This window comes from Oryctolagus cuniculus, chromosome 12 (assembly GCF_964237555.1).
Source record: "Oryctolagus cuniculus chromosome 12, mOryCun1.1, whole genome shotgun sequence".
NCBI lineage: Eukaryota > Metazoa > Chordata > Mammalia > Lagomorpha > Leporidae > Oryctolagus > Oryctolagus cuniculus.
Genome location: NC_091443.1, coordinates 85,778,304 through 85,802,646, shown reverse-complemented (window position 1 = coordinate 85,802,646; position 24,343 = coordinate 85,778,304). Strand labels below are relative to the sequence as shown.

Genomic DNA, 24,343 nt, shown 5'->3' with positions numbered 1-24,343 from the left:
CCACCAAGGGGCACAGGCCCTGTGCATGCCACCTCCAGGAGCCCAGGCTGCTGTGGATAACCCACATGGGCTCCAGGCCCCCAGAAGCAGGCACCACCCAGGCAGAAGGACACCCGAGGACAGGGCTGTAAAGGAATTCGTGCATGAGAAATGAGGGAGAAGGCACCACTAAGGGCAACGACTCTGAGAACAAAGCATTGTGGTGAATTTGTGCCCCACAAATGACAAAGCTTCAGCCACAGATCTAGTTAAGAGTGTACCATAAGGGTCAGATTTTACCTCTTTATGGCCAAGACAGTATTTTATAATGTGCCTCAGTTTATTTTACTTAGCTAACATGCTAGTATCTGGTTTTATGCCTCCAATGATCACAACAGTTTTAACCTGTCACCCAGAAAGGCACCCTTGTCCCTTTTTCAGGGCCTGCCCTCCTGCCCCACCTCTTCTCTGGCTCTGGATAACTGTCTCTGCCTGTGGCACTTTGGCACCCTGACTATAAAGAGTTTTAATGGGCCGGCATTGTGGTGCAGCAGGTGAAACCTTCGCCTACAGTGCCAGCATTCCATATGGGCGTCAGTTTGAGTCCTGGATATGCCACTTCCAATCCAGCTCCCTGCTAATGCACCTGGGAAAGCAGCAGAAGATGGCCCACGTGCTTGGGCCCCTGCACCTACATGGGAGACCTGGATGGAGTTCTTGGCTCCTGGCTATGACCTGGTCCTGCTCTGCCTATTTGAGGAATGAACCAGTGGATGGAAGATCTTTCTCTCTCTCTCTCTCTCTCTCTCTCTCTAACTCTGCCTTTCAAATAAATAAATCTTTTAAAAAGTATTTTTAAAAAGCTCTTCAAAATGACCCCACTTCCACTGAGGTGGGACGGGAGCGACTGTTTCTCCCCTTCCTTTGCTCACCCAACTTCATGTTCCATAGAAGGCATATTTTTAGGAAACCCTGAGGGCTTCAGGCCCAGGTGTGGATTCCAAGGAATGTATATGGAACCCCAAGAGAGTAAGGTGGTCTCATGGGCTGCTCCACCTGTTCCCTACCGACAGGAGCACAAAGCTGCTGGGCATGACCTGGTGAGGTGCAACAAGCTCTTTCCCATCCAAGGAACCAGCCCAACTATCTCAGGAATAGCCATGTAACCTGAGACTGGGCCTCTTAGGATCTTGGATATCAAGGGTCTCAGCAGGAGAGCTGGGAGCCTGGCCCAGGAGATACTCCAGAAACATAGGAGACCACTCGGGAACATTTGCATCCACGGCTATGACTGCTCCCTGCTCATCAGGCATCGGGCACAATGTGGCTGCCCGAGTAGACCTAAGGCCTGCTTTCCAACAAGGACGAGCTTGGTCCTCTTTCCAGTACACCAAGATGGGTTCCCCTTTCACCTCCCTCCCCAGCCTGGTTTCTTTAAACAGCAGGAAGCCCGGCACAATCACAACTGTGTCTCCTCTGAATGAACCCATCAGCCAGGGACGCCTTCATGGTCCAAGCTCAACCTCTAGTGGACACACGGTTACATGACGGCAAAGCCATCTAGAGCACATGTCGGGTGGGGCTTGTTCTGGTCCCCCAGCTGGGAAGGCCACCTGATCTCTCCACTCAGGTTTATCTGGCAGGCATCAAAGAGGCATCTTCTGAAATTTTATCCCGTGGCATTTGAGCCTTCAAAAGTTCAGGGGAACTTACTGTGAACATCTATTATTCTGTGAGGATGCCATCTGTCATATCTGAATCATGTTTTAATAAATCAAGAAAGCATTCAGTGTCTCTCAAGGCCCTTTTTCTATAAGGACCCATACAATACAGTTCTGGTTGCATTGCATTTTAGCAACAAAACAGCCCTCCCAAAGTGACAAGCTCTGTGCTGGATAATCTCTGTTCTGTTTGGTTTTGTCTGAAAACATCTTCTTTTGATGAGAGTTTTAATAAAGCCCCTCAAGTCCTCTGAGAGGTGAAGAGGACCCTATCCCCAGCCCCCAACTCCAGTTTCCCTGTCATAGCCCCTTCTGGAGAGAGAGAGAGAGAGAGAGACAGACAGACAGACAGACACAGAGATCTTTCATCTGCCAGTTCACTCCTCAAATGGCTGTAACAGCTGGGGCTGGACCAGGCCAAAGCTAGGAACCAGGAGCTTCATCTAGGTCTCCCACATGGGTAGCAGTGGCTTGAGAACTCAGACCATCTTTCACTGCCTTTCCAGGCACACCAGCGGGGAGCTGGATAGGAAACAGAGCACCTGAGACTTGAACTGGCGCCCATATGGATGCCAACATTGCAGGCAATAGCTTAAACCATTACGCCACAACGGTGGCCTCTGTTCTCTCACTTTCTCTCCTTCCTTTGTTCACCCATCTTCACGCCCAGGTCTCAGTCATCTTTAATTCCCTCTCACAACTTTTTCAGGAGATGCAAACTCCAGCAAACTAAGCTTCGAGACCACAGGCAGAAGCTGTGACCAGAGATGGAGGACAGAAGCTGGAACTGGGAGGCCCTGGGAACAAGGACAAGTCTTTCTCCCCTGCACGGATCCCAGGCTTGAAGACGTGGGGGCGGTGGTGCATAAAGGGGGTGACCAGCAGCGGGAGGGGAGCTTTTGCTTCTTACCATTTCCTGAGCCGTCACTGCAATGGCTTTGGAGTATTTGACCACAGTTGTCTGATAGTCGACAAATGTTCCCTTTGGTTCGGGAGGAGTGCCTTCGTCAAGCTGTTGGAAAGAGAAAAAGAACCAAAAATCAGAAGCTGCCTTTCCAAGCATGAACTGTATTTACAGAATTAGGAACCTCAAAGAACGAGAGGCCCAAAGGCAAAAGAACCTTTCAACGCCTGCAGTAAGGACTGCGACAGAGGATCAGGCTGGGGCTACACAGCCTGGGACACAACTTTCCCTGAACCATCAACACAGACTCTACGCTAGTCTGTTTCTTCAGCAGGCATTTGGATGCTGCTGAAGACCCCCATCATGGGATGGGGCCCTGCTATGAAGTGAGGACTGTGCTGTGGACACGCTCCATCAGTGCAGACTGGGCACCTGCTGGGTGTCGGGCAGTACAGTGTGCCAGGACCAGTCCAGGAGAAGCAACATTATGGCCAACCTGGGGGAGTGCGGGAGCAAGGGGGTGCTTGGAACACTTAGCCACAGGCCCCCACCACAGTCCTTTAACCAGTTTGGAGAAAATGTGAAAAACACAGTGGTGAGTTCTTCAGGATTTCAAACTTATTTAGCTGAAAGATTTTCTTTTATTCTGAGATGATAACTCCTCCCTCCTACTTTCTTTGATATTAATGTGCCCTTTATTTCATGATATAGTAGGGGTACAGGACATAGGGTTTTGTTCATTTTATCTCTTTAATTTTTTTCCTTGGACCACAAGGAAAAAAAAATAAGGCCCAGATGAAAACAAATATGACTGCAACATGAAATCCCAAGACGCTGGGTAAAGGGGGAATGAGGAAGAGGTGACGGTGATGCCCTGGACTTCTGGTCGGGCAGGTGAGGGTGAAAGCCAGCAGTGGAAGTCCAACTGCACACTCCACGGAACAACCAAGGAAGAGAAACCCTTCATCCAGGCCTCTGTGGCTTGTGTCCTCAGCAGTTCCTGATTATTGCTATCACACAATACCACACTTTGTCCCCAGCCCTTCCAGAAAGATCCAGTGTGTTCTGGACTGAGTGAGCAGCAGTTACACCATGGACATCAGATGGGACAAGAGCTACTTTCCTTTTTTTTTTTTTTTTTTTTTAAGATTTATTCATTTGAAAGATTTACAGAGTAGAAGAGACAGACACAGAGGAGGAGAGAGGGAGAGGGAGGGAAGGAGGGAGGGAGGGAGGGAGAGATAGAGAGAGAGAGAGATCTCCCATCTGCTGTTCTACTCTCCAAATGGCCACAACGACAGGGGCTGGGCTAGGCCAAAGGCAGGAGGCAGGAGTTTCCTCCAGGTCTCCCGAGGGTGAAGCACTTGGTCTATCTTTCACTGATTTCCTAGGCACACAGCAGGGACTTGGACCAGAAGTGGAACAGCCGGGTCTCAACAGGGATGCTGGTGTTGCAGGTGGCAGCTTTACCTGCTACGCCACAACACCGGACCAAGAGCTGCTTTCCTTGACTATAGCCCATCACAGTCCTTAAGGCTCAGGACCATCAACCAAAAACTTCAGGACCTGACTTTCATTTTCCAGGAATTTATGGACTATTTCCCTATCATTAGAGTGATTTGGAAAAATACGTTCTCCAAAGAACACAAAGATTACCAGTAGAGTTTCAAATCTCTGTTCTTTAGTGTCTGTGGTAGACACATGACTTCTTTTCTTTTTTTATTTTTCTTTTTTATTTTTTTGACAGGCAGAGAGGACAGTGAGAGAGACAGACAGAGAGAAAGGTCTTCCTTTTTCTGTGGTTCACCCCCCAAGTGGTTGCTACGGCCAGTGCATTGCGGCCAGCACGCTGCACCCGATCTGAAGCCAGCAGCCAGGTGCTTCCTCCTGGTCTCCCATGCGGGTGCAGGGCCCAAGGACCTGGGCCATCCTCCACTGCCTTCCTGGGCCACAGCAGAGAGCTGGACTGGAAGAGGAGCAACCGGGACAGAATCCGGTGCCCCAACCGGGACTAGAACCTGGGGTGCCGGCGCAGCAGGTGGAGGATTAGCCTAGTGAGCCACAGTGCCGGCCACATGGCTTATTTTCAAAGCTCTGTTGTTCTGAAGTCCCCCAAACAAATCCACCGGGACTTACCCAAGGGCCTTGAGAAAAGGGGAAAATCATTCATTTTATGCCAAACTATCCACATTTGGAGCCTAAGAAGCCCACAGCCTAAATTAAGGGATGCTTTGACAAAGTGGAGCCTGGGCTGTCTAACAGGAGGCCAGGGCATTCCAGCTCCAGCTTGTTCCTTCATTAGTCTGATGATAACTACATGATGAGAAAGGAGAATTATTCTAATTAGTTTCAAGACCTCCTTTCTTCATGGAGATCTGAACAAGCAGTCTTCTCCAAATCAGCAATTAAAAGCCACTTACTAACTCCCAAAACCACATTAACACACTCATAATCTGACAGTGGACAGTTCCAAATACAGATGACGTCTATCATTCTCGGCTACACTATCAGGAGGCAGTAATTAGATGTCAATGATCGATGGTTCATTCTAAAGACTGTCAAGCTGATGTGACTGGGGACAGACGTCTCGGGGGAAGAGCAGGAGACAAGGAGATGGAACTGTGTGCAGTCTCATCTGCCTACTGACCCATCTCGACAACGGTTACTGGGTGGCGGGCAGTACTCATGCTATCCTCTATGTCTACTCCTGCCAGAGTTCACTAAGGGCTTCTATCCACTCTCTCTCAGTGGCTTCTGTGTTTGGCTCGCTACCAGAACCATGAGTATACTTAGCAAGTACTGAGATTTTTAGGCTCCATTCCAGGGAGCTTCTGACCAAGCAGGTCAGGCGTAGAAGGCCAGGACTCTGCATTCTAAAAGCTTCCCACGATTCCCAAGGCCAGCACTTGGGATTTCCTGCATTACTTCATTACAATAAGTCTATGAAGTAGACAGGAGAGATAAATAATCACGTCCATTTTACAAACTAGGAAACCAATGATATCAAATACGGCTCCATTATTCCTGCATGCACAACCAGAAGGAGGTTGGCAAGTGGCTTCTAAGAGCAATGGCTCATCAAGAATGAGCGACGCACTGGACATGTGAGTGGACATCTGTACGCTGACTGGAATGCCCAGGGCAAGGAGAGCCCTGCTGGGATGGGCCTTGGCTGCCGGTCAGCGCCTGAGAGTGGGGAGCAGATGGGCAGCAGTGGAGGAGTCTGGGAGCTCACGCCTACCTTGCTCATGGCTTCTGCGATGGCGTCCACCATGCCTCCTACCAGCCCCACTTCACTGGCAGCTTCATTCAGCGTCACCATGATGTCGTCCACGGCTTCCTTCATCAGCTGGGCGGCCTCTGTGATGGCGTCGTGGGTGTGCTGTGCCTAAGGCGGGGATATTGTGAAACACTTCCTCGGGCAGGAAGAAATGGTGCCCAGTCTTTCGAGAACTGTTTTGCTGAAGAACAAACTTAAAAAGCCGAGTGCAACACTATCTCCATGACAGAACACAGCAACAACAGTTTCCCCTTTCCCTGATTTTGTTTGAACATTTGATTGCAACAAATAAAAATCAGAAAACAAGACCCCTTTTTACAATGGAGAGGAAAAATAAAACTTTAATATCAAAGAGTGTCTTTTTTTTTTTTTTGGACAGGCAGAGCTGGACAGTGAGAGAGAGAGAGAGACAGAGAGAAAGGTCTTCCTTCCGTTGGGCCAGCCCCCAAATGGCTGCTATGGCCAGCGCGCTGTGCTGATCCGAAGCCAGGAGCCAGGTGCTTCCTCCTGGTCTCCCATGCGGGTGCAGGGCCCAAGGACTTGGGCCATCCTCCACTGCACTCCCAGGCCACCGCAGAGAGCTGGACTGGAAGAGGGGCAACCGGGACAGAACCGTTGCCCCAACCAGGACTAGAACCCGGTGTGCCGGTGCCGCAGGTGGAGGCCAAAGAGTGTCTTATGACATGACTAACATATTTTACCACGTTCAGGTAGTGGGAACAGAATGCCACAGGTTCTTAAATACAACACTTGACACATTTAATGAAAAAACCCATTAATGTTATCTTTAAAGACCCCTTCTCATAAAGATAAAATGTATTCTAACAAATGTAGATCTCTTCAGAGTTGCCCAGTAAGGTGTAATTCCGTGCCTGTAAATGGATGGGATTATGAGAATGTGAGCACACACAAGAGAAATCAACTTGCAGAAGAACCCAAAGTCTCTTCAACTATGCAAAAAATGGTCTTATTTGAGGCTGGAGAAATAGGAGAATAAGGAAAATTCCTCAAGGGCAAACGCTCTAGGCAAAGCCCCTGCAGCCCACATGTTCCTTTAACTGTACCTTAGAGATGTGTTTTAAGAACAGCAAGTGGGGCTGGCATCGTGGCACAGAGGGTTACACTACTACCTGTGATGCCAGCATCCCATATGGGTACTGGGTCAAGTCCCAGCTGCTCTGCTTCTGATCCAGCTCCCTGCTAAAGCACTGGGAAGATGGCCCAAGTCTCTGGGTCCCTGCTACCCATGTGGGAGACACGGAAGGAGCTGCAGGCTCCTGGCTTCAGCCTGGCCCAGTCCAGCTCTTAGGATCATTTGAGAAATAAATCAGTAGATGGAAGATCTCTCTCTGTCACTCCATTTCTCTCTTGCTTTGCCTTTCAAATAAATTAAATATATCTTAGGAAAGAAGAACTGTAGGTGTTTCACACATGCGTGATGCACTGAGCAGGGGCTGTGTAAATGAATGGAAAAAATGATGGCAAAACCCTAGTGCTGAGCTCCCTGAGATACCTCCAGCAGCAGTAAGACAAAGAGCCACGGGGTGGTCAGACAAATTTGGGATCTAGTTCTTTTTTTGTTTTGTTTCTAAGATTTATTTATTTATTTGAAAGTCAGAGTTACAGGGTTGAGGGGAAGAGAGAGAGAGAGAGAGACAGATCTTCCACCTGCTGGTTCACTACTCAGATGGCTCCAATGGCCAAGGCTAGGCCAGGCTGAAGCCAGAAGCCTCATCTGGGTCTCCCACGTTGGGGGCAGTGGCCAAGGTACTTGGGCCATCTTCTCCTGCTTTTCACAGGCCACCATCAGGGAGCTGGATCGAAAGTAAAGCAGTTGGGATATGAACTGGCATCTAGATGGAATGCAAGTGTCACAGGTAGAGGCTTTACCTACTATGCCACAGCCCCTGGATTCCAGGTCTGGTCCCACCACTAACTACATAAGTGGTCCTGGACTTGGCTTCCTCCCAAGTGAAATGGAATAATTTTTAACAATGCTCTGAGGTGAAATTCTGAGCTGAAGAAATGGGTGCAGGTGCCTTCTTTTAATAAAGGCCGTCTGGAAGGTGGCTGTCCCTTGCCCTGTACATGTGACCTAATGACAGGTGGTTCACAGCACCCAGGTGTCAGGTCTGCCCACAGAGTGGTTAGCACAGCCTTGGCCCCCTGGGAGGAGACACTGCATCTTTACTTTGGTAGATAAGAGAGCCGGGGAAGTCACTGGGAAATGGTAATTAACTTCTTAAGGTGATTTATTTATTTGAAAGAAAGAGTAACAGAGATATGGGGAGAAAGAGAAAGAGAGAAGGGGAGAGAGGGAGGGAGAGAAAGAAGGAAGGAAGGAGGAGGGAAAGAGAGAGAGAGAAAGAGAGAAGGGGGAGAATTGATCTTCCATATGCTGGTTTACTCTCTATATGTCCTTAACAGCTGGGGCTGGGCCAGGCTGAAGCCAGGAACTCCATCCAGATCTCCCACGTGGGTAGCAGGGACCCAAGTACTGGGGCCATTTTCTGTTGCCTTCCAGGTGCATTAGCATGGAGCTGACTGAGCGCAGAGCAGCCGGGATTTGAAGCAGGCCCCCTGATACCGGATGTGGGCATTCCAAGTGTTGGCTTATAAGCTGCACCATAAGGCCTGACCCATGAGTGATTCTTTACATAAAAGAGAATTCCAAGAAGAGGCTGTGCGAGTCAGAGGAGCTGGCCCTTTCTGAGTTGAAAAGCCATGGGAAGTAGGAAGAGTTCCTTAAATACAGGATCTGATGAGACATGAAAAGTGTTGGTGATGGGTGCTTATCCAGGAGGCAGCTCTGTCAGGATTGCATGGATCTGTGTCTTCCAGATGCAATGAAGCAAACTGGTCATTAAGCTTGATGGCTGATCTCACAGCACAGAGGGCGGAAGACACAAGGTGCGCACTGCTTCCTTCTGATGACAGACACCTGCAAGGTGTTCTCTCCTACACATGACCTCAAGGGAGGGCATGCCACTCAAATACATCCTCTCTGCAGAGGTGAAATGGAAGGTGTGGTTCCCCAGGTCTGGCGACACCGACAAGCCAGCCATCCCACATCATGCTAAAACGAGGCACATGTTTTAGGGGGAGACGAGTGCGATGTGCCAAGGATCTGTTCTTTTACACGGGCTCAGGAAAGCATTGGAAGCCAATTTTGGGGGCACAAAACTGCTCTGTGAACTGCTTGGGAAATTTTAAGGATATCTGCCGTGTACTGGGTCACTGAAACTTACAAAAGCATACCCCTTGGGGCCAGCGCTGTGGCACAGCGGGTTAACGCCCTGGCCTGAAGCACCGGCATCCATATGGGTGCCGGTTTGAGACCCGGATGCTCCACTTCCGATCCAGCTCTCTGCTATGGCCTGGGAAAGCAGCAGAAGATGGCCCAAGTCCTTGGGCCCCTGCACCCATGTGGGAGACCAGGAAGAAGTTCCTGGCTCTGGATTGGCGCAGCTCCGGCAGTTGCAGCCAATTAGGGAGTGAACCATCGGACAGAAGACCTCTCTCTCTGACTCTCCTCTCTCTGTGTAACTCTGACTTTTGAATAAATAAATAAATCTTAAAAAAAAAAAAAAGCATACCCTTGCTGTTGCCTATCCAGGTCTAGAGGAATTCTCTAGAAGGCCTGCTCTCCTGCACACATTTCAGGTTTACAGACTCCTACAGGATTCTTCTACAAAGCTGCTTCCCATTGCTCAGGCCTCATCCAAGCCTTTTCTTCTTAGCTTCAAGTTCCAGCTTTAACAGAAGCATCCCGAATCCTGCGCACCTGCTACCTGAGCACTACAGCTTCAGAAACCCACAGACACAGTGGAACCTCAATGAAGGCATATTTAAATAACCAATAGATAACCAATAGCAGTCTACCAAGTGGAGACGGCAGGCTCAACCATCAGGTTCTTTTTGATTCTGGAGGGGTTCCTTGTTCCCGGTGCAAATGGCACAACACATGAGAACAATCAGATTCTGTTCATTCTGGACACATCTCAAGTCTGCCACCCAGGAGGCTGTGTTTCTTTATTACAGGGCTACAGCCACACAGCCCAGGTGGCAGGCACAGATGTCACAGGAAGATGGAAAAGGCTATGGGCAGTGGTGGGGTGGGGGACAGGGGGATGGGGGCAGAGGTTTCAGTTTTAGTGAAGGGGAAAGCCCATCCACATTTAGAAATGCCCAACAATGGAGAGACAGGGCTGGGGGTTTTGCTCCAGTGGCACAGACAGAAGGTGTTGGAATCCAGCAAGGATGCTGAAGGTAAGCAGGTGCATCAGGCCAAGTGCAGGACAGAGTTCAAGGTGTGAGGCAGAGATCACACACCAAGCGCCTTTACCATGAGCCTCAGGCCCTGGGGCTGCTGCTCCTCTCTTTCTTCTTCTTCTTCTTCTTCTTTTTTTTTTTTTTTTTTTTTTTTTTTTTAAAGAAAACCATCCATGACATCAGCTGTATTACCTCATTTCCTCTCTTCAGTTATGCTAGGGAGTCCCTCCTAATTAACCCCAGTGTCCAGGTAAGAAAACAGAAAGATGAAGCAATCCAGCAAGAGGCAGAGCTGGAATCTGGAACTAATTATGTCTGACCCCAAAAGCTGGTGCTATGTTTCTCCAAATAAAAGCTACGGATAAACTACCTAAAATTTTAATCTCATGACCTCCACCAACAGGGATATACAACACCTAACACCCAGCACATAAAACCTAGCGAACAGATGCCCACAGAGTAGCAGCCAAGGTGAGTAAGTCCATGTTTCGGGACTCTCAGGAAAGGATGCATAGAAGCAAACCTGAAGCATCGCAGGCATCTCTGGGGACAAGCCCGCCAGTGTCTGCAGTGAGGCCTCAGGTTGAACGATCCCAGAGAGGCAACCCATCACATCTCCCTGCATCAGCCCGGGTTTCTTGTCATTCACTACACACCGTTTCACATGGGCTGCAAACCACTCCAGATGTCCTCACAAAGCTTTTGGGGCAGACAATGTCTGCTCCCAGAGATGAGGTGCCCTGGGAGCTCTGAACCTCCATGCAGATATGCTAACATCCTACAATCAAGACAGCTCCCACTTCCAACTCTCACACTGGTGCTGAGCCCCTCTCAGAGAGGGAGGAAACAGGTGGTCCCCAGTCTAGAAGAGACAGCCTAGACTGTGAGAGAAGGGCGAGCTCTGGTTCTGCTCTGGGGAGCTTCAAGGGCGCTGGTTCACGCAGGGCATCTACCGTTCGCTGGGCTCCCACAGTCATGACAGCACGCTCTGTTCTTGTTCTACCCCAGCACTTCAGCAACTACTGATTTTTCCCCACGTCTCTGAACAACTTGTGGGCCAGTGGCTGGCTCTTAAAACTTTTATTATCCCCGGAATTAGGGCCCTAGTAACTTCCAGACTTGTGATTGAAAACTTGAACATAACAAATCTAAGTCCAAGACATCGCTTACATTGCTGGCAGTTTGGTGCTTCTAAACTATGGAAAGATTGTGTCATTCTTCTGCTTAAAGACAGCCAAGGGCTCCCTAGAGCGTACAGTAGAGGCCAAATGCCTTCGCACAGAAGCTGCCACCTGTCAAAACACAGCCCAGTGTGTCCTCTCATCTGGTCATCCCCACAGTCCGCGTGTTCCAGATACATCAGAGTGTCTGCCGTTATAATCTTTTTACAGCACTATCCATGCCCCTGCAATAGGCTGTCCCCTCCTCCCAAGTCCCCGAGTTTAAAGCAGAATGTGGCATAAAGTCACATGTGGCATGCTGTCATCAGCTCTGGACACTTAAAGAGCTGGGTGACAGAACAGGCTGAAGAAATGTTCCTTTTGCCTCCGGCCTCAGAATCAGCCCTTACGGCATGCGGATCTGGCTGAAGAGCCCATAGAGTATTTTAGGCATGGAAAGCCAAGACACTCTGGCAAAAACAAACAAACACCTAAATGATAGATCTCTGTGAGTCAGATCCCAGCGGAAAGAACAGGCCATCAAAGAAGGAGGTACCTTTCTCTGAAGGGAGAAGAACTTCCACTTTGACTATGACCTTGTCTAAATATGATCAGAGTCAACGAACTCAAAAGGCTTCTATAGCCTTGGCAACTCATGACAAGAGCCTAGGGTGATTACTGACACCATAAACAAGAGTGTCAATTTGTTAAGTCAACAACAGGAGTCACTGTGCACTTACTCCTCATGTAGGATCTCTGTTCTTAATGTGTTGTACATTGTGAATTAATGCTATAACTAGTACTCAAACAGTATTTTACACTTTGTGTATCAGTGTGGGTGCAAACTGTTGAAATCTTTACTTAATATATACTAAATTGATCTTCTGTATATAAAGATAATTGAAAATGAATCTTGATGTGAATGGAATGGGAGAGGGAGTGGGAGATGGCAGGGTTGCGGGTGGGAGGGAAGTTATGGGGGGAAAAGCCATTGTAATCCATAAACTGTACTTTGGAAATTTATATTTATTAAATGAAAGTTAAAAAAAAATAAAAAAAGAAATGTTCCTTTTGCAATTGGAAAGGGAGACTTTCATATTTAATTACTGTTCCGGAAGTAGCAGTAAAAGAAATGACCTTCACTGGAAAACAACAGAGCTCTCCTTTGTGTATGCTAGGTGTCAACAATGAACAGATACCCAGTAAGAACTACGGATTTTATTCCTTTAATAATCACACCTTACACATTTCTTCCCCAAGGGCACACGTCTTCACACTATGTCAAGGAGAAACATACTTTATAAGTAAGCTCTCGTTAAGCATCTTTCCTGGTTCTCACCCTGCAATTTTCTGGAAAGGTCAACAGAAGGGTACTTCTTCTCACCTTAGAGTGGGAAATCAAATCCCACCAAGTGAGAGTGGGAGGCAGTTCCCCCTGCAGGATCGCAGTGCAGGAGGAAAGCAGAATGGTGCTACCCAAGCCCCTGACATCCGGAACCATACCTTGGGGTTCCCGCCTCCTTCTTTGGCCGCGTACAACATCTGCAGGGCAGACTCTGCGAGTGTCTTGGTCTGGTCCAGCACCGTCATCTGCTGCTGATGGTCAAGAATCTTGGAGGCGACACCAACTGCGGCCAAGATCAAGGGCTCGAAGTAGCTCGCCAGCTGCGTCACCTTTCAGGAAGAAAAGCCACAGGTGCATCTCGTGAGTGTCTCCTTAAGAGGCATCCCTGGTGGGGAGAGGGTTGGGGACAAGGACAAGGTGCCTCACAGGGAGAGGCAGATCCGCTGGTTGACTTTGGAAAGCACTTGCTAATTAACAGACTCCTGCTTAGTTTTTGCTTCCTTTGGGAAGTTTTTCATCTCCTTTTTTGCATATGGTAGAGGTGTTAAGGCTTCCACTCTGGGACCCAGAGTTAGAGATGAGAACTTTTAGAAACAAAAAGAATTTTAAAGAACCAATGACAGAAGGGGGAGAAGAGGAGGAACAGGACAGCAAGGGGTTGAGAAACAAGCCTGAGATGGAAGGAACCTTCACAAGCTTCGAAGGAAGCCAATTCAATCGCCTTGTGCTCCAAGCACAGTGGCCAAGACTTGGACTAGAGGAATAAAAAAAAAAAAAAGCAAAACAATTTCCCATGAGCCTATATGCTTTGTTTATGATCAATTCAACCTGGGGGACGGAAAAGCTTTTCAGGGCAGCCAACCACTGCACCAGGATAGGCCTATTTGCAGGAGGACAATGCCATCTGTACAACAGGTACGGGCACCAAAGGTCACCAGCTACGTGCCACAGGCCATGTCACACACACTCACCAAGTGCATCCCACATGGCAGGTTCTCTGCTGAGTGCTTACCACACATTTTCTCATTCAATTCCCACAACTTTCAGAGGTAGATACAAATGGAGAAACTGAGGCTTAGGTTGAGCTGCTCGGAAAGGAGACAGGAAGCAGGCATGTGACTGCAGGACTGGCTTTCAACGACCGTGCCCCTACCATCTCTGCGATTCCCATTATTACAGATGCCCCTGGCTGAGACGCCTCAATTCAGGCGTTTTCAATTTTCCCAGGGTGGAAGGTGTAGCTATGTAACCGCTCCGGTTTTCACTTGCAGCATAATATTCAACAGACGCAATGAGTTCTTTAAGACTTTATTATAGAGGCTGGTACTGTGACACAGCAGGTTAAATCCCCTGTCTGCAGCGCCGGCATCCCATATGGGTGCTGGTTTGAGTCCTGGCTGCTCCACTTCCGATCCAGTTCTCTGCTATGGCCTGGGAAAGCAGTGGAGGATGGCCCAAGTCCTTGGGTCCCTGCATCCACGTGGGAGATCTGGAAGAAGCTCCTGGCTCCTGGCTTTGGATTGGTGCAGCTTCTGCTGCTGCAGCCATCTGAGGAGTGAACCAGCAAATGGAAGACTCCCGCTCCTGCCTCTGCCTCTCTGTAACTCTGTCTTTCAAATGAATAAGTAAATCTAAAAAAAGACATTATAATAAAATATGCTTTTTGAAGATGACTGTGCCCAACTGCCAACTGTAGGTTAACGCAAGTGCTTTGACCACATAGAATAAGGTATGATATTGCACAGGTCAGGTATATTAGATGTGTTTTTTTTTTTTTAAATTTTTTGACAGGCAGAGTAGACAGTGAGAGAGAGAGAGACAGAGAGAAAGGTCTTCCTTTACCGTTGGTTCACCCTCCAATGGCTGCTGCGGCCAGCGCGCTGCGCTGATCCAAAGCCAGGAGCCAGGTGCTTCTCCTGGTCTCCCATGCAGGTGCAGGGCCCAAGGACTTGGGCCATCCTCCACTGCCTTCCCGGGCCACAGCAAAGAGCTGGCCTGGAAGAGGGGCAACCGGGACAGAATCCGGTGCCCCGACCGGGATTAGAACCCGGTGTGCCGGCGCTGCAAGGTGGAGGATTAGCCTATCGAGCCGTGGCGCTGGCCTAGATGTGTTTTCAACTCATGATATTTTCCAGCTATGAAAGTTTATCAGAATGTAATCCTGTTATAAGCCGAGGAGCATCTGTAGGCTAGCTCTCCTGCTGTATCAATACTGTGCTTTAGAAGTTTACTGTTTGGTGTTTGTTTATAACTCTGTGAAGAATTTAAAATAAAGTTCCAGAATAATTTGGTAGAACCCTTTATACATAGCATCCAGAATACTCTATTTATAAAAAAAAAAAGCTTTAAAACTTTAATTTCAGAAATAAAAAGACAGATTTAGAGACAGGGCAGAAAGAGACAGCGCTCCCATTTTCTGGCTCATACTTCAAACACCTTCAACAGTGAAGACTGCGCTGGGCCACAGACAGAGCTGGAAGCTTGATCCAGGTATCCCATGTGGGTGGCTGGGACCCAGGTACTTGAGCTGTCACCTGCTGCCTCCTAGGAGCTGGAGCCAGGGCTTGGACCTAGGCAGGCGACTCCAACCCGTAGAGGATGTAGGTGTCTGGACTAGTGGCTCCACCACCCTGCCAAATGCCTACGCCCAGAATATCAACATCCTACTCCAACACTTTCTGTGTTCACTTCATAAGTCATAATCTACTCCCACTCTGATAAAGCACAATGTCACAAGCTGCAATTTCTTGTTCAGCACCTCATTCTGGTGGCAGTGACAAACTGCCACATTCTTCCCATCAAGTGGATTTAAGTTCAGACCTTGAGCCAGCAATTTGCTCACTGCTTCTTTCTAACATATGGGAGGAAAATGAGTGCTGAGCAGAGGCAGGCAGCAGGTCCACGCCACAGAGCAGTCAATGGGGCAGAAACAAAGCCAGGCCAGGGGGATCATGAGGGTGATTGCGGTGAGGAAGGCAAGGTGCGTGAGGAGGAGTGTGGTGAGGAAGGCAAGTGTGTGAGGAGGAGTCCAAGCTCCTTAGAGCTGACAGTGAGAAAGACTAGCATGAGCACTTTGCACAGCTTTATCTGGTTACCTCCATTATGGTTACCTTTTTTTTTTTTTAAGATTTATCTATCTATCTATCTATCTATCTATTTATAAGGCAGAGTTATAGGGAGAGAAGAGAGGGAGAGAAGAAGGGAGGAAGGGAGAGAGGAAAGAAGGGAGGGAGGGAGAGAGAGAGAGGGAGGGGGAGGGAGGGAGGGAGAGAGAGAGAGAGAGAGAGAGAGAGAGATATCTTTTATCTGCTGGTTCATTTCCCAAAGGGCTGCAACAACCAGGCTGCAGCCAGGAGCCTGGAACTTCATCTGGGTCTCCTATGTGGGTGAAGGGGGCCCAAAACTTGGGCCATGTTCCACTGCTTTTCTCAGGTGCATTAGCAGGGATCTGGATCAGAAGTAGAGCAGCCAGGACTTGAACCAGAGCCTGTAAGAGATGCCAGCATTGCAAGTGGTAGCTTAACCTGCTATACAACAACACGGGCCCCCATTATGGTTATCTTACAGATGAATTTTAAAACGCTGGAGCAGGGCTACTATAGGCTTCTGTGTGAAATTTATTTACTTATTTTTAAAGGTTTATTTATTTATTTGAGAGGTAGAGTTACAGACAGAGAGAGGGAGAGACAGACAGAGAGAGAGAGATTAGTTCACTCCCCAAATGGCAGCAATGGCAGGAACTGGGATGATCTAAAGCCAGGAGCTTCTTCTGGGTCTTCCACATGGGTACAGGGGCCCAAGCACTTGGGCCATCCTCTGACGCCTTCCCAAGCCACCAGCAGAGAGCAGGGTGGGACGTGGAGCAGCTGGGACTAGAATTGGTGCCCATATGGGATGCTGGCACTGCAGGCAGAGGCTTTACCTACTATACCACAGGGCCAGCCCCCCTTCTAAGAGTTAGCACAGAGTTAAACAATAGAGCATTGTGAGTGTTTGCTGCCCAATGCCGATGCATTGGGTCTAGGGAGGCACCATGAATGGTGGCCCCCAGAAAATCCACGTCCAAATCCCTGGAACCTGTACACATGACCTTATGAGGAAAAGAGGTCTTTGCAGGTACATTTGAGTGAGAATCTTGAGATAAGGTTATTCCGAATTAAAGGGTAAGTCTTAAAGCCAGTCAAAAGCATCCACATGAGAAACAGAAGAGGGGATATCCAGGAGACAAGGTGTTCAGGGAGACAGCGGGAAAAGGCAGAGAACCGATGCCTGGAGTCTGCTCTGTCGCCTCCAGGGGGAGCCTGGCGCGCCCAGCACCCTGACTGTGGACTTCAGGCATCAGAGCTGTGAGGGAACGCATCTGTTCTTTTCAGACGCCCACTTTGTAATACTTTGTTACAGCAGCCACAGAGGTGTGCAGGTGGGGCCTGGGCACATGCATTTCCCATCATCTCCAGGTGAGGCTGGGCTGGGGCCTGTGCTGCAAGGAGGCAGGGGAAGCAGTGTGGCGATTCATACTCAGTCCCGGCCCTGGGTACAGCAGGCTCATCGCTCAGTTTCTCTGACTTTTCTTTTGGAAGGTGGGAGGCTGATTTAGCCAGAGGGCCCAGAGTCAATTTCTAAGTCAAGGGACGTAAAGATCCTGGTTTTCTCTTGATGTTACCCATGAACGTCAGAGTCATGCTTTGTGCTAAGCAAGTGCCCGCAGAGACAGGAGCACTGACCCCAGAGATGGCCAGGACACGTTCCTACGAGACTTGGAATCAAAAGCAACTGCTCAAATGTGGTCTGGCTTCTCTGCCAAACTCAGTTTCTCCACGATGGGCAAAAAGGCCCCATCCTCCAGGCCTGTGCCTCTCCCACTTCTCAAACCTCTTTATATGCAGGCAGACAAAACCTTGTCTTTAAAATTTTTTAAAATATATTTTGTTTGTTTGAAAGACACATACCCACCCACCCCTACACACACACACACACACACACACACACATAGATTTCTCACCTGCTGGTTCACTCCACAAGTGCCCACAATCACTGGGGCAGGGCCAAGCTAAAGCCACAAGCTGGAAACTTAATGTGAGTCTCCCACATGGGTGGCAAGAACTCCAGTATTTCAGTTATTGCCTACTGCCTCCCAGGGCACACATTAGCAGGAAGCCGGAGGCGGCAGCAAAGCCGGGACTGGAATCTAGGCAATCTGATACGGTGTGTGGGCATCCTAAGGGGCAGCTTCATTGCTGCATCCAATGTTTGCTCCTGTTTTCTAATTATAAAGGAACTCAGTTGAAAAATAAAATTTTGCACATATGAAAAGGCAGATACACACTGGCCACGTTCAGTCTTCAAAACCCCTCCTCAGAACCAGCAGGAAGCTCAGCAGTGCTGGAGCTTTTCTGTAATCTGAAGAAGCAAGAACATTGATTTTGTAAAATCAATACCTGCGGAGAGGACTCTGGCTACCGTCTTTCTCGATATGCACACCGATGCTGGCAGCTGCACTGGTAACTACCGGGAAACCCTGGTGGCTTTTAAAATGCACTTGGTGGCCTCTCCCTCTGGAGGCACAGGCTGTATGAGAATCCAGCTCTCCTGGAAGGATTTTCAAAGTGAACCCCAAGAGTCAAGAAATCATCTGGTGGGGGCTCGTGCTGTGGTGTAGTAGGCTAAGCCTCTGCCCGCGGTGCCAGTTTGAGTCCTGGCTGCTCCTCTTCCAATCTGGCTCTCTGCTATGGCCTGGGAAAGCAGTGGAATACGGCCCAAGTGCTCGGGCCCCTGCACTGACATGGGAGACCTAGAAGAAGCTCCTGGCTTCTGATTGACCCAGCTTCTGCTGTTGCTGCCATCTGGGGAGTGAGTGAACCAGCGGATGGAAGACCTCTGTGTCTATCCTCTCTGTAACTCAGTCTCTCAAATAAATAAACCTTTAAAAAAAAAAAAAAAACAGCTGGCACCTCCAACAACGTGGGATGGACCTCAGAGAAACGACTCCTTTGGAGTGACTATGGTGGGTGGAGCAGCCAAGTCTGCAAGTTCACCTGCTCCTAAATACACTGTGTAAGAAACCACAGGACAATGCACCCTTTGACACAAAGGAAGGGGGCTGGCCGGTCAGCCAGCCAGCAAAGAAAGGTGGAAGACTCCAGGCAGGGACTGTCAGTTTCAGGTACCATCTTCTTTCAGCCAAGGTCAAGAGCAGCTGATGACTCTAAAGTTCCTGTTACCCAAAGGGTCGGACCCACAACCCGAGAAATTTTACTACTGCTTCATCTCGAGCCTAGGGGAAGTCAGAACCTTAAGTGATCATCTTTGGAGAAATGGCCAGAGGGAGCTGAGTGCCATCTTCTGCAGCTTGAGCCAGCCCTGACCTGGGCATAGCCATCTTTCAGGACTAACAACAACAAAATAGGGAGATACCTCTGTCTCACGCACACGCGCGCGCACACACACACACACACACACACAGAGGCTCTCAGCAGCAACCCCTAGGTGCCCATTACCTTATGTCCCAGCTGAGCTGCCTCTCCCCGAGCCGCTGTGGCAATGGGATCGATGAGGTGCCCGATTTCCTGGACCACCGACGTCAGCTGTTCCTGCAAGGCCTGAGAAGGAGAGAATGGTCAAGTTCATCTGACACCAGCTCCCCACAAAGCCGCCCTGATTTCAAAAGGCCCGTGGGCAAGATGAGGGAGGCCACGCGGACCAGCCACCAGTGGCTGGATGCACACCACTGAGTGGCTGCTCCGTGCCTTTCTCGGTGATGCCCAGACTCCCCTCCCCGAGCTGGACTCCTCTATCACTCCTCCCAGGAGACACGAGGCGAGCCCCAGAAATGCTTTTCCTGCTGGCTCCTGGCTGCTGCCCACCCTGCCAACTGAGGCTCCTGGCATCTTTCCCTGGAGCTATTCAGCACAGTTACTGGAAACGTGGAGCAGCCATGGCTTTCCAAGAAGGAAAGACAACTCGGTCCAAATGCAGGCACATAACTGGGGTCTGAGGAACATCCAGGCTGCTGTGTTCTCAGAACTTAAGGTGAGGGGAAAGGAGGGTGACTTAAAAATGAGATCAGTCTCTGAAGGCAGGACTGCTTCCCCAGGGGAGACGCCTACTGAGCTCAGCTCAGACACCTGTGCGTTGCACCTGGTGGTATGCATACCAATACTGAAAACAACACCCTTAAGGCACTGCTTCTCAGATCTGCGAGATGTCAACTTCTCCACCCCAAAGACATGAACTCACTATGTAAGACAAAAGGCAAGAGAGGTAGACTCTGCTGGGAGGATGAGGGGATCAAGACTATGAACCAGTAGTGGGAAAGATCCCATCCCTCTGTAGGAATCTTCTTAGGAGCTTTGCTCGACAGACTCAGGACTGGCACACCCCAGCACGGGACACTGGAGGTCTGCACACACCAGGGTGGAAGCAGGAGACTCCCGACAAAGCAACAATGTCCTACTCATCAGAACTGAGAATCTAACCCTGGCTTCTTCCCCAGAAAACAACACTGCATGTGGGCTGCAGATCTCTGGGCAGAGGTTACTCAATGACAGGAATGTATGAATATGCAAACTTAAAAACAAAGACTAAGAAAAGAAAAGCAGAAAGAGTGAGAGAGAGTGAGATGGGGGTAGACAGAAATTTCCAAACAGTCTGACAATATCATTTAGTTCATGACTTGTTATTTTCACATTCATTCATAGTGTGATTACAGTCAAGCACGCAAGACTATTCTAGCAGGGTTGTTTTATTATGGATGCTTTGCTAAATTAAGTATGGCAAAATCAGCACAATTAAAGGGGAGGATTCACTTCCCAGTGAGAAAATCAAGAAAGAAGACCCACTTGCTCCTCTCTGCTTGGACTTACGGTAGTGGCAGGGAAGCTAGAGTCTAACAGCGCTGTGAATAAAAGTGAGCATTACCAAATCTGTCCTGTGCATCTGCAGCACATTTAAGAAAAAACTTAACAGTGGTTTTGAGCTTCAACAATAACCACAAAACTGCTAAACCTAACTAAAGAAAGAGATACACTGCACACTATGAGATGCTAACCCTGTTCAACTTCAGAATTGTCCTGTCTACCCAGGGGATGTTTTTTCTGGCTCTTACTATCAACAAGAAGGCTACAGATGTCTAGAGTGACTTGGGACTTAGAATCTTCTTTTTGTCTGTCAGACTGAAGGGAACCCTAAAACTTGGCAAAGAAATAGTCCTGCTCTTTGTTGAAGTTCCTGGAGACAGTGTCCAAAGCTCCTGGGGAATGGATTCATGGGCAGTATGGCAAACATCAGCAACTAGCCCACATACACTCATTAACCACCATCGGGCACCAGGCTCCGTGCTTCAATAGAGGAAGGAGGGTGAACCAAGAGGCTCTGCATAGGTAATAGAAAAAAAAACCCAAGACAGAAGCAGAAAAATTCTATTCCAAACTCTGGAATAGAAAGGACAAAGGGCTCTAAATTAGTAACTGAATGCAAAAGATTAAGTTAGAATTCTTTACTTCTGATTGGACCAAATGCATTATCAGTTTAGTGCCAAGCTTACCCACTGATGAATAGTGCACCGATGACAGCAGAGAAACATTTGAAATTTACATGTGCTGGCTGGCTTACTGAGGTGTTAAACTGCATATGGCAACTGTGCCTTACCCACACACTCTAAATGACCCACATATGGGGAATCTCCCCCATATTTCAGCTACACCCTCATACCAGGTGTATTCCCTCCCTAATCCAGCCTGCTCCATCTGCGCTATCCTTCTAAGACTTTTCCAGGTCGGTCCCCAAAGGAAGGTTGTCCAATAAGCAAACTCCATGATCAGAAACATTTTGGCCCCACACATTCAGCCTCCCTAAGCCTGACACTGAGACTCTTCAGCACTCAGTGCTTCTGAGCCATCCCAGAGCCCCAGTTTACCTCCACAGAGATGTCGTCCCTCGTGGCCAGGCTCTGGCTGACAGCTGCCAGTGAGGCTTGCTCGATGTCCCGGATGCACCGGTTGATGCCATCGATGGAATAGTCGCACTCTCTCTGACCAGGGGCCTTGTCCCTGGAAGGGACAGTGGAAGTCAAACACAGGCTCCACGGGGCTCAAGTCCCACAACCTGCCGCAGCAATGGTGGGCCAGGAGCCCCTGTCCATTTCGCACACCACTCAGTCACCTTATTTAAAGAGTGAATCCCTGATCCTTGCTGGGCCATGCCTGGCTGTGTAGTCCACACATTTCTCCACAGTTGAAATAACTCCATTTACTTCCTGTGCAAAAGACATGGTGCTGCCCTCACCTCATGCTACGCCAGGCAACTGCAAAAAGCAATCTGGACTTGGGTTCTACATCCACTGACTTAAGCCCAGACCCTTATATTTAGAAAAAGGTCAAAGCTATTTGCAGCACAAACTTACTATGTTCTCCATGTTACATAGTAATCACAAAGTCCTGAGTTATGACAGGAGTTAAAAATATTTATATTTGTCTTTGCAAGGCATTAAGAAAAAAGATAATAGCAGTTTTGAGTTTCAAAAATGACCATGAAACGAAACATAACTAAGGGAAGAGGTACATGGCACACTGTGAGATACTAACTTTGGTCAACTTCAGAAAAGTTTCATCTGCTCAAGGATGCTTTTTTAGGCTTCTACTGTCACCAAGAAGGTCAGAGACACCTAGAGTTACTGTAAACACTAGAATATTCTTTCTTATAAAGATTTATTTATTTCAAAGGCAGAGAGAGGGACTGCCAAAGTTACAGAGACGGCAGACAGACATAGAGGCCTTCCATCTCCTGCTTCACTCCCCAAATGGCCACACAGGCTATGGCTGAGCCAGGCCAAAGTCAGCAGTTTCATCCAGGTCTCCCACATGGGGGCAGGGGCCCAAGGACTTGGGACTATCCTCTGTTTCCTTTCCAGGCATATTAGCAGGGAGCTGGGTTGGAGGTTGAGCAGCCAGTACTTGAACCAGTGCTCATATGGGATGCTGGTGTTATAGGCAGTGGCTTAACCCACCATGCCACAATGCCAGCCCCAAGATCATTCTTTTTGTCTTATTATTAAACTAAAGGAAACCCCGAATCTTGCTAAGTAAATGGTCACTCACGCTCTCTGCCTTAGTTCCTAAGGATACTCAATGCGGTAAAACTGATGGCTTTGTCTAGAGAGAGCCTGAGTATGTCTTGGGGAATGCCATCTAAATCCTTTTGGATGTTTTTTGACAGTAAAATGGAAACAATAGCAGAAAACAAGGTTGTTGTGATGATTAAATAGGCTGTTACAGGTAAAGTGCAAGGCTGTGGTTAAGTGCTTAAATTTTCTGTTACTGTTGTGACCACTGGTCTCAAAGAGATAAAGAGAGACGTGATGAAAATAATGGTCAACAGTGTTACTATTGAATGAAAAGTGCTTATCCCATTTCTAGGCAAGCTGGGAGCCATCTCCAGAGGGGAAACTGACCTGATAGATGTGATGAGACTCTTGATGGAGTCGGACACGGTGTGGGAATGTCCAGCGAGCACAGACCAGGTGGGTGGGTCTTTTGGGTTGATGGCCAGAGAGCGGGCGGTGCGGATGAGGTATGAAGAGCTCTCCAGCATGGTCTTGGCTGAGACCAGGATGGGTTCCTGTGCCTGGGAACCCTAAGATCAAACAACAGAGGGGTCACAGGCAGGGTGCACAGACACGAGTGAACGAGTTGGGCACTAGAAAGTCTTCTTCTTTGCCAAGTCACCACCTCTGCCCTTTGGAAGGAGACGCAGAAAGCAGTGAACCGTGGAGTCGGGCTTACACAGAGCCTGGACGGTGGAGAGCTGGATGGACATTCACTCCTCCAGCAGCATTTAAAAGTGTGGCACATTCCAAGAAAGACTCAACTCCAGACCTGTGCACGGAATTCAACATATAAAGCTAGGATACTATCTCCCAAGAAATGTGTGGTTGCTAAGACTCAGAACTCTGTGCCTGCAACATCAATAAGAGGCACGGTAGCCTACATAACGAGAGAGACAGCTTAAACTGTCCATACTCATTCTGCACCCTACAGAGTCAGCCAGGGATGGCGTCTGCTACCATCGCCGCAGAGACTCCCTACCTCCGAGCTGATCTGTGCAGGAACACTGACAAACTCAGGGTTCGAGGCGAACGCCGCCAGGTTCTCCACGGCCTCGATCAACGGTGCGGTGGCAACACGACACTTATTGCGGTTGTCTTCAGAAAAGTCCCCATCCAGGGCCTGCAGGGGAGAAGACGTGGAGACCTCACTGCACCGAGAAGCAGAAATCACCCCGGAACCACATAAGCCTCCTCCTGGTGAAGGAAGGCAGTTCAATGGCAGTACAGGAAAATGGTACATTTATATAAACAATTGGGAAGAAGCAACGGGAGAAATCGCTGCCATCAAGCAGAGGGGCCCTGCTGGCTGCCCTAAGACGTGGATGTGTAGCTCATGGGGACTGCAGACTTCCCGGTCAGTACCCACCCCCACTGACTCACAGGACACAGCAGCAGATTCAAACAGTGCCCTGCTCCTCATTCCCTCCAAACCGGTTTTGCTGAACCATTCCTTCCTGGGCTCCCTCTCCTCCAGTTTTATTCAGAGCAGGTCTATGCCCTCCTGAATAATGAAAATGCTTCCCACTGTGTGACACTGTATCTGGACGTCCCTGAATGCATAGAGGTTTGGCTGGTCTGAC

The 24,343-nt window shown here is 48.8% G+C and overlaps 1 protein-coding gene across 26 annotated transcripts in view; it reads right to left on the bottom strand.

The window, feature by feature from the left end:
• TLN2 (talin 2) overlaps window positions 1–24,343 on the bottom strand; it is a 480,480-nt gene that overhangs the window by 57,705 nt on the left and 398,432 nt on the right. For all 26 annotated transcript variants that reach the window (XM_070054308.1, XM_070054305.1, XM_070054330.1 and 23 more), the window contains 7 exons: window positions 23,743–23,883; window positions 23,109–23,290; window positions 21,576–21,708; window positions 19,159–19,260; window positions 12,820–12,990; window positions 5,846–5,992; window positions 2,611–2,712 (listed from right to left, as the gene is read on the bottom strand). In XM_070054308.1, the coding sequence (XP_069910409.1) occupies window positions 2,611–2,712; window positions 5,846–5,992; window positions 12,820–12,990; window positions 19,159–19,260; window positions 21,576–21,708; window positions 23,109–23,290; window positions 23,743–23,883 (978 nt within the window). The remainder of the gene's footprint in view (window positions 1–2,610; window positions 2,713–5,845; window positions 5,993–12,819; window positions 12,991–19,158; window positions 19,261–21,575; window positions 21,709–23,108; window positions 23,291–23,742; window positions 23,884–24,343) is intronic.